The sequence below is a fragment of the Bos javanicus genome, chromosome 21 (genome assembly GCF_032452875.1).
Source record: "Bos javanicus breed banteng chromosome 21, ARS-OSU_banteng_1.0, whole genome shotgun sequence".
NCBI lineage: Eukaryota > Metazoa > Chordata > Mammalia > Artiodactyla > Bovidae > Bos > Bos javanicus.
This window is the reverse complement of record NC_083888.1, coordinates 68,802,199-68,811,641: the sequence shown is the minus strand read 5'-3', so window position 1 is coordinate 68,811,641 and position 9,443 is coordinate 68,802,199. Positions and strand designations below refer to the sequence as shown.

General features: G+C 63.0%; 1 protein-coding gene across 3 annotated transcripts; it reads left to right on the top strand.

Annotated features, from left to right (window-relative positions):
* The first annotated feature begins 2,307 nt into the window (after positions 1–2,307).
* NUDT14 (nudix hydrolase 14) lies at positions 2,308–9,443 on the top strand. 3 transcript variants are annotated; one of them, XM_061395572.1, is made up of 5 exons: positions 2,308–2,428; positions 5,389–5,432; positions 5,904–5,968; positions 6,147–6,384; positions 9,163–9,443. In XM_061395572.1, exons 1-5 carry the CDS (start codon positions 2,348–2,350, stop codon positions 9,401–9,403), a joined length of 669 nt encoding a protein of 222 aa, XP_061251556.1. In that variant the 5' UTR covers positions 2,308–2,347; the 3' UTR covers positions 9,404–9,443. The 3 variants fall into 3 exon arrangements, with proteins under 3 accessions (XP_061251556.1, XP_061251557.1, XP_061251558.1); XM_061395573.1 differs by lacking the exon at positions 2,308–2,428 and adding an exon at positions 2,659–3,118; XM_061395574.1 differs by lacking the exon at positions 2,308–2,428 and adding an exon at positions 3,160–4,373.

Here is a 9,443-nt window from a genome sequence, read left to right as displayed (position 1 = left end):
AGGGAATACCAGACCACTTTCTTTCTTGAGAAACCTATATGCAAGTCAGGAAGCAATAGTTACAACTGGACATAGAACAACAGACTGGTTCCAAATTGGGAAAGGAGTACATCAAGGCTGTATATTGTCATCCTGCTAATTTAACTTATATGCAGAATACATCATGATGAGAAGTGCTGGGCTGGATAAAGCACAAACTGAAATCAAGATTGCTGGGAGAAATATCAATAACCTCAGATATGCAGATGACACCACCCTTATGGCAGAAAGTGAAGAAGAACTAAAGAGCCTCTTGATTAAAAAGGACAGTGAAAAAGTTGGTTTAAAGCTCAACATTCAGAAAACTAAGATCATGGCATCTGGTCCCATCACTTCATGGAAACAGTGGAAACAGTGAGACTTTATTTTTTTGGGGGCGGGGGCTCCAAAATCACTGCAGTTGGTGACTGCATCCATGAAATAAAAATATAGTTGCTTTTTGGGAAAAAAAGTTATGACCAACCTAGACAGTATGATCCAGCAATCCCACTGCTGGGCATACACACTGAGGAAACCAGAAGAGAAAGAGACATGTGTACCCCAATGTTCATCGCAGCACTGTTTATAATAGCCAGGACATGGAAGCAACCTAGATGCCCATCAGCAGATGAATGGATAAGAAAGCTCTGGTACATATGCACAATGGAGTATTACTCAGCCATTAAAAAGAATACATTTGAATCAGTTCTAATGAGATGGATGAAACTGGAACCTATTATACAGAGTGAAGTAAGCCAGAAAGAAAAACACCAATACAGTATACTAATGCATATATATGGAATTTAGAAAGATGGTAACAATAACCCTGTGTACGAGACAGCAAAAGAGACACCGATGTATAGAACAGTCTTATGGACTCTGTGGGAGAGGGAGAGGGTGGGGAGATTTGGGAGAATGGCATTGAAACATGTATAATATCATGTATGAAACGAGATGCCAGTCCAGGTTCGATGCACGATACTGGATGCTTGGGGCTGGTGCACTGGGACGGACCCAGAGGGAGGGTATGGGGAGGGAGGAGGGAGGAGGGTTCAGGATGGGGAACACAGGTATACCTGTGGCGGATTCATTTCGATATTTGGCAAAACTAATACAATATTGTAAAGTTTAAAAATAAAATAAAATTAAAAAACAAACAAACAAAAATAAAAAATAAAAAGCAGAGACATTACTTTGCCAACAAACATCTGTCTAGTCAAAGCTATGGGTTTTCCAGTAGTCAGGTATGGGTGTAAGAGTTGCACTATAAAGTAAGCTGAGCGCCAAAGACTTGATGCTTTTGAACTGTGGTTTTGGAGAAGACTCTTGAGAGCCCCTTAGACTGCAAAGAGATCCAACCAGTCCATCCTAAAAGAAATCAGATCTGAATATTCATTGGAAGGACAGATGCTGAAGCTGAAACTTCAATACTTCGGCCACCTGATGCGAAGAACTGACTCATTTGAAAAGACCTTGATGCTGGGAAGGATTGAAGGCGGGAGGAGAAGGGGACAACAGAGGATGAGATGGTTGGATGGCATCACTGACTCAATGGACATGAGTTTGAGTAAACTCCGGAAGTTGGCGATAGACAGGGAGACCTGGCGTGCTGCAGTCCACGGGGTCACAAAGAGTCGGACACGACTGAACGACTAACACTGGACAGGCAGTGGCTGCATTTGAAGCGGGTCTTGGAGGTCCACACCCAAGAAAGGAGGGGCCCTTCCACAGCAGCGAGGGGCGCGAGGGGGAGGGGTAGCAGCCCCAGACAGGAGTGGCAACTCCTCCCTGAAGGGCAGGTTCCAGATCGTCTCGCCCTGCCCTCTTTCCAGAGCCTTCTCTGCCTCCACCCAGGGGCCTCCAAGGTGTCTACATTCTTGCCACCACCGCCCACAGGATGGCCCTTCGCGCCCCCTAATGCTCCTATCTGGGGGGCGCGGCGGCGGCGCCGGCTTGTCTCCCTGCCCCTGGGTTTGGTCAACCCCGGGGGGCAGACATCAGTTGGGCTCGAGCCCCCTCCGCCAAGCTGCGCTGCGTCGCTCTCTCGCGACCAAGATGCCCAAGTCCCCCGGGCAGCGGGCAGCGGCGATCGCCTCTCAAACCTCCAGCCGCGCCCGCCCCGCTGGCCGCACGCTCGGCCGACTGCACCTTGCGGCGGGGCTCGCCTCCTGCCCCGCTCCCAGCCCGCGGGTCCGGGAGCGCCTGAGTCCGCCGTCCCACCCGCACGGACCCGGGCAGGGGCCACCCCGGGCCCGCCCCGCGCTCGGCACCGCCCCGCCCCGCGCGCACTAGGCATGCGCAGAGCCGGGGTACGCGCCCGCGCGCCGCCATGGAGCGCATCGAGGGGGTGGCCGTGGGCCGCTGCGCAGCCTCGCCGTACCTGGTGCCGCTCACGCTGCACTACCGCCAGGTGAGCGCGCCTTCCGCGCCTTCCATTCCCCGCGCTGCCCGACACCGCCCCGGGACCCCGCCCGCCTTCGACCCGGAGCCCCGCCCCCCTCGAGCCCGCAGCCCCGCCCCCGCCCGGAGCCCCGCCCCCAGCCGGCGGCCCCGGCAGCTCCGCCCCCGCCCGGAGCCCGGCTCCGAGCTCCGGGCCCAGGAGCCCCGCCTCGAGTCTCGTGGTCCCGCCCCGCAAGCCTCGCGTCCCCGCGGAGCGCACACTCCGGTTGAGTGTCGGGGTCGGGGAGGGTCTGGGCAGGGACACCTCGAGGGACCACTCATTCCTCTAAAGAGACTTTGCTGAGCCCGGCCCTTTTTGCGGTGGGACATATTGGGCGCCCCCAGGGTCGGGGCAAGCTTCCTGGAGCTGGTGTTCTCCATTCTGGGCAGAAGAAGGCGAATGGAGGGACGGGGGTGCGCACTGGAGAGCCTCTCCAGGTGGGCTTCCTCCCCAGGACGCCTCCTCCGTGTCTCCACCTGCGGTCCTTGCAGGCTTTCCGCCAGGGCATCATCTCCTGCCGTTCCCTGGGAGGCAGTGCGGTACCGCGGCTGCCTCCCTTGGCGCCGTACATGGGAGTAGGTTCACAGGAAACACATGTTTGTCCAGTTTGGGCCCTCACCCTTTGCTTGCAGCTCCCCTGGAGTCCACCGTGCCATCCAGGTGAGGACTGCACCCCATAGCGTGGTCTGTGCGGCCCCTCGGTGCCCCTCAGTCAGGACAGGTGGTGCAGGTCTTCGGTGCCTCTGTCTCTGCCTGACTGCCCTTGGCCTGCAATATCCTCTCTACACCCCTCCCCCAGGTCCCTTCCTGTCTCCAAACTATGACACCCTCTTGACCCCCAGCCTGAGAGAGGCTGCACCGCCCCGTTGCTGTTGTCCCATTGGCCCTAGGGGACAGGGAGTCTTGTCCCCAGGCTGGACCTGGGCTGGCAGCACTGGCCTGGGGCAGAAGCCGGGGTGGGGTGAGGGCATAGTACAGGGACATAGAGGTTGCCGCCCTGTCCCTGGTGCTGGCCTGGGGCCAGAATGCCTGATTGTGGCCACACAGCTCCCAGGGGCCAGGGCTCTGGGGGCAGCAGGTGAGCACAGGGTGGTCCAGGCACCTGACTGCTGTGGCCTCTGGCTGTGGCACCCTCCCCCACTTCCTGTGAAAGGTGGATGGGTGCTGGTAACCAAAGCTGAGCCCGTGTGGGTGGCAGGCTGCAGTGGGCACAGGCAGGGGGCCACGGGACACTGGGCTGGGCGGTGAATGTCAGCGAAGGGCTTCTGCAACTTTGCTCAGTAGCCGCTATGCCAGGGGAGATCTGATGGATGGATAGATTGATCATCCAGAGGCAGGGCCTCCCCATGGCTCTGAGGGGGAGGGGGCTGTGTTACACTCCAGTCCTGTTCCTCCCTCCCAGTGCCATGAAGATGAGCCAGGCCTGGGTCTGGACCACCTGGGTGGGGGTCCTGCAGGAGGGGCTGCACGGGCCTCAGTGGACCTCTCTGGACCCTCCCCTCCACCCTGCCTGGACCTCAGGTTTGACCGATGTTCTGATCCTGATCCAAGAGGGTACCTGAAACCAACACAGGGTGACACGTACCCCGAGGGAGGCAGGGGACAGCCCTGAACTTGGCAGACTTGGGGACAGGCCTTCCCTGGAACCCCTCCTGGTGGGTGGCCGGCCCTGGGGTGGCCAGGCTGCAGGCAGGCCCAGGCCTGCCTCTTGTGGGTGGTGCCTCACAACGGCCTCCCGGGCAGCCCGACTGGCACAGCACAGCTCTCCTTCCCCCCGGAAACCAAGGCTGCTGCCCGGCCAGGACGCTCCTGCCTCCAGGCCAAGCTCAGCCCAGGTTCCCCATCTCCGCTAGACCAGCGTGTGGGTGGGCCTCTGCTTGCCAGGTCCCCCTGCCGGGAAGGCCCTTTTTTCTCTGTGAGTCCTGGCGCAGTGTCGCCTCCTCCGGGAAGTCCTCACAAAGGTTGTTCCTCAGCGTCTTCTCTCTTTTGCAACCCTGACTGTACTTTCTGTCTCTGGTGCTCAGGTTCATGTCCAGTTCGTGGCTTGGACAGGGCCCCATGCGTTGGGCCGGCAGCTCACCAGGGCAAAGGGCTGGACCAGTGGCTGAAGGGCAGTGGGCTAAGCAAGCTGGTGACGGGTATCCACAGGGCTGGGCTCTCGGGCTCCAGGGCAAGGCCCCTCCTCAGAGACCTCTTTGAGGAAGGCTCAGGGACAGGGGGAACGGCCTAGCTGGCAGGGTCCCAGCCCCTCGTGCCTCCTGCCGGCTGGAACCATGTTAGCATCGGTTCTGGTTGCCCGCGGCGGCCCAGGCCCCGGCTCCGCACTGCCTTCTGTTCACCAGATGCCGCCCAGAGCCCTGGGAGCCGCTGGGGCAGGGCACCCCAGGCAGGGGAGCAGGGTGGCGGAAGGAAGAGACAGAGCAGCAGGACCACGGGCCACGGGAGAGACAGCCCCAAGCCAAAACCAGGCTGGGGAGAGGGTGGTCCCTGGTCCAGTCACACCCCTGAGTCATCCCATCCGCGGGGCAAGCTCCTGCCAGGCGCTGGCACACCCCCCAACTGCTCCTGTGCCCCGCCCCAAGCCCTCCCATGGCCCTTTGTCCAGGCACCCAAGGGAGCTTCAGCCATGAAGACCTGATCTCTGCTCCACTCACTCGGGACCCCCCAGCCCGGGGCCCTCCACACCCCGTGATCCTTTCCGGTCTGGGTGACAGCGAGCGTCTCCGCAGCTCCCCACTGCTTGCTCCAGTTTTCTTGTCACTCCTGGGGCGCACGCGTCTGCCCTGGACCCCCCTGCCCACCTGCTGCACCTCCTGGCTCCCGGGCCGCCTGGGCCACAGCTGGTCTCCCTGGGAGGAGCCGCTGCAGTGTGTCCCTGGGGCCTCCTCGCTCCCCGGAGCACTCCCCGACCGATGCCCTGTCTCTTCCAGAATGGCGCCCAGAAGTCGTGGGACTTCATGAAGACTCATGATAGGTGAGGGCCTGGCCTGGCTGGCACCAGGAAAGAAGGCTGGCAGGGACATGGGGCCCAGGGGCAACGGAGCCGCCGCCCCCTTTGCGTTTCTGAGCACCCCCGCTCTCCCTGCCTCTCACTGAGGGGCCCCATGCGGGCCTCCCAGGCGCCCTTGCCCTGGAGCGCCGGGAGCATGGGCCGGGGGCAGTGTGGCTTTAGCTGGCCGGCAGGGCCCACGTGTCCCGTCATTCTCGCGCCCTCAGATGCTGCCAGCCCCAGCCTGTCCAGCTGCCCAGCATGTCCTTCCTACTCCTGCCACCCAGCACATACAGGAGGCCTGGGTCCTCAACTGGCAGTGTGACCCTGGCGAGTTCTGTCCCAGCCTGGGCCTCAGTCTGCCCATCTGAGCAAGGGACCCAACCCTCCAGGGCTGTGGAGGGCGGCGAGGTGAGGGCACGCTTCTGTGCTGAGCTCGGTCCCCCCTGCCCCCAGCGTGACCATCCTCATGTTCAACTCTTCCCGGAGGAGCCTGGTGTTGGTGAAGCAGTTCCGGCCAGGTGAGGTTGGGGTCGGGGAGGCCGGCAGGCTCACGTTCAGTCCCCTGGGGTCCTGGTGTCAGCATGTAGACCTGGGAGGGGGCTCTGGGAGAAACAGCCTTGGCAAGGGGGTCTGGCCAGAGCGGGTCACGTGGAGCCGGCCGCCATAGGCCGTGACGCAGTCGCCTCCCCCTGCCAGCCGTGTATGCTGGCGAGGTGGAGCGTCTCTTCCCAGGGTCCCTGGCCGCTGCGGAGCAGGACAGGCCCCAGGCGCTGCAGGCGGCGCTGCCTGGCTCAGCAGGGGTCACCTACGAGCTGTGTGCCGGCCTCCTGGACCAGCCCGGGCTTTCGCTGGAGGAGGTGGCCTGCAAGGAGGCCTGGGAGGAGTGTGGCTACCGCCTGGCACCCTCTGACCCGCGCCGGGTGACCTCGTACAAGTGAGTGGGGCTGGGAGGGCGGCCTGCAGTCGGACAGCCCTGGAGGCGGGCTGGGACAGGCCGCTGGGGGGCGGCGAGCGCTTCCTCCCCAGGGCTGTGTAAGCAGGGTGAGTTCGCCTTGTTCTGCAGCTCAGGGTTGGGGGAAGGTTGGCTGGAGCCTGAGGCCTCCGGCCCCACTGTGGGCCCCCTGGACCCCTGTGGCCCCCAGCCCCCACTGCAGCCCCCTGCGGCCCCGCCACACCCCCCCCTGCCGCCCCCCCGCCGTGTGGCCGGCTCCAGTGGCAGCTGCTGCTCACAGATGCCCCTGCTTCCTGTGGGATTAGGCACCGGGGGCTGGGGGTGGGGGTGAGTCACAGAGGGCTCTGACTGCGGCTCAGGAGTGAGGGCAGGGCCGAGTCCTGGGCCAGGGTTGGAGCTCTGTGCTCCCAGGGAGGGGTCGCAGTGCGGCCTGCCCCTACCAGAGTCCGGGTGCCTGCCAGCCACTCCAACTCCTCCTGGGGACATCTTCCGGGACGGGATGTCAGGTGAAGCCCACCCTTGCCCTGGGAGTGTGGCGATGGGTCCCCAGCCCTGGTGAAGTCCTGAGCAGGAGGAGGGTCTCCAGCTGAGCCCCAGCCCCTGGCAGCCTGCTCCAGAGGAGTGGGGCCTCAGCTCTGCCCCCCAGGCCAGCCCAGGGCCACCTCAGCGACACCCAGGCTCAACCAGGCGTCCCTGGCCTTCAGTCTTGGGAAGGAGATGGGGCAGGGCCTAGCACCTCCACACTCCAGGTGGGGTTTCTGCACCCCAGGGTCAGACATGCTGTGTGACGCCTCAGTTATCTGCAGGCGTCCTCCGTGTGCCTGGCCAGTGGCCACTTGGTCTCTGAGCCTTTGGGCTGGCGATCCAGGGGCCCTGACTTCAGGTAGGGATTGAACCATTGGGCAGGCCAGCCCTGGGACCGGGGGCTCCGCAGAAGGGGTGAGTCTGTGTGGAGGCCTGGCAGGGGCGCTGCGTGGGAAAGGCTCAGATCGAGGGGACGAGCAGCCCAGTCTCTGGACCATGATCTGGAGGGTACTGGGGAGCCACAGAGGGTTCTGGACAGCAGGCGGTCAGTGGTCAGCTCACACTGCGTTTTAGGGACAAGGGCAGGCAGGCCTGGGAGGGGGAGAGGAGGCCAGCGCAGCTCCTCACCCCGGGAGCTGGACGGCAGCTGGACGAGCCAGAGTTAAACTCACGCAGCCCCGTGGCCCGGCCCACGGCTTCCGTCTGAGGCCCCGGCCGCTTCCCTGCCCGTCCCGGGTGACGCGGCCCCCCCGCGCTTGCCTGAGGTCTCGCGGCCCGGGGCGTGATTGAGTGTGCAGGGGGGGCCGTGCCGGCCTGGCAGGGCACACTCTCCTTGGCCCCGGTCTCCTTCACACACCGGCGGAAACGGGGCCTGGAAACCCCGCAGACGGCGACTTCCATCAAAGCTCAGGCTGTGGTGGCCGGCGGAAACGGGCTTCAGGAAGGGTCCGGGGGAGATAAGGGGCCGGAGGGCGGAGGAAGCAGCTGGGTGAGGTCAGTCTGGGCGTGGCCCCGCCAGGGGTGGGACAGCTGGGGAGGGGACGGAAGCCCCTCTGCTCCTTGCCCCGGTGTCCCGGGAGCTCTTGCACCCCGCAGGCCTTGGCTGGCCTCAGCTAGCCTCAGCGGGACCTGGGGTGCCCTTATCCCCTGGACTTTGCACACACCGCTGGTGTCCCTCTCCTCTGCACACTGTGTTGGGCCCTTTCCCTCTGGAGTCCAGACCAGCCTGTCCGTCACCCCATCCTCAAGGCAGGCAGTCACCATGGCTACCTGCTGCTGACCTCGGCTGCTGGGTCTTCCCCCCTACCTTCTGCCCAGCCCATCCCCCTCCCTGGGGCCAGCAATCCCCTCCTGGCTGCCACCCAGGAAGGAAGGGGAGTCCTTGATGCCCCCCCAGCCTATGAGCCCTAGCCCTGGGGACCTCACCCCCCACCCTCACTGTGAGCCCCAGCCTGGAGTGGGTACCCTACCCTGTGAGTGCCCACAGACAAGCTGCACGGCCGGAGCCCTGGGCATGGACCGGCTCTGCCGGGTGGGGAGAGGACCGGCTTGGCCCAGCCTGGGCAGAGTGGCAAGGCCCGCGGTAGAACGGGGGCCGCCTGTCAGGCACCCACGTTCTCACTGCGTGGTTGCCGGGAGTCAGCCATCTGCTTTGCCAGAGACCTGGCCCACCACTCAGGGACTTGACGGGCTGCAGCCAGGCATCAGCTGGGCTCTGCAGTCTGGTCCGGGGCTCTGCGTCCTCTTGCAGGTCCTCGTGGCCGTGCCTGCGGGCTGTCTCCTGGCCAGCTCTCGGGCTCTTAGAGGCCCCCACACACCCTGGCCCGTGGCCCTCCCGCAGCAGCAAGGCAGCTTGCTTCATCTTGAAGTGTCTTTCTGAGTTTTCACTGATCTCTAAACTCTCCTGATGAGGTCACACCAACCCAGGATCATCCTCCCTTGAACTTAAACTCCCTTCATTAGGTCCCTTAATTATGTCTGTAGAATCCCACCTTCATCACCTGACCTAATGTAACCGGTTGCACGTCACAAGCCTAGTCACAGCCTCTTCACATCCAGCATGTTCCGAGGTCTCCCTCACACTCGAGAGGATACCGCGTGGGGAGATACCCAGGGGCCTCCTGGAACCCTGCCTGCCAGGGGCTGGAAGGGGTGGTCAGGAGAGGACTGTGGAAGGGGCAGGGGTGGCTGGCGGGGCCTGAGTGGACCCCTCAGCACATGCTGTCTCATCTTCAGGTCTGGCGTGGGACTGACCGGCTCCAGCCAGACCATGTTCTACGCGGAGGTGACGGATGCCCAGCGGGGCAGCCCGGGTGGGGGCCTGGCTGAGGAGGGAGAGCTCATCGAGGTGGTGCACCTGCCCTTGGACGGTGCCCGGACCTTTGCGGATGACCCGGATGTTCCCAAGACCCTCGGCGTGATCTTTGGTATCTCGTGGTTCTTCAGCTGTGTGGCCCCTGGCCTGGGTCTCCAGTGAGAGCCCCGCAGACCCAATAAAGGCTGGCATCGCTCTTGGA

Excerpts from the sequence above, each read along its gene's own strand:
- NUDT14 (XM_061395572.1), top strand. The coding sequence starts at position 2,348 with ATGGAGCGCATCGAGGGGGTGGCCGTGGGCCGCTGCGCAGCCTCGCCG. Across the intron at positions 2,429-5,388 it reads TCACGCTGCACTACCGCCAG|AATGGCGCCCAGAAGTCGTG; the intron begins GTGAGCGCGCCT and ends TGTCTCTTCCAG. Across the intron at positions 5,969-6,146 it reads GGTGAAGCAGTTCCGGCCAG|CCGTGTATGCTGGCGAGGTG; the intron begins GTGAGGTTGGGG and ends TCCCCCTGCCAG.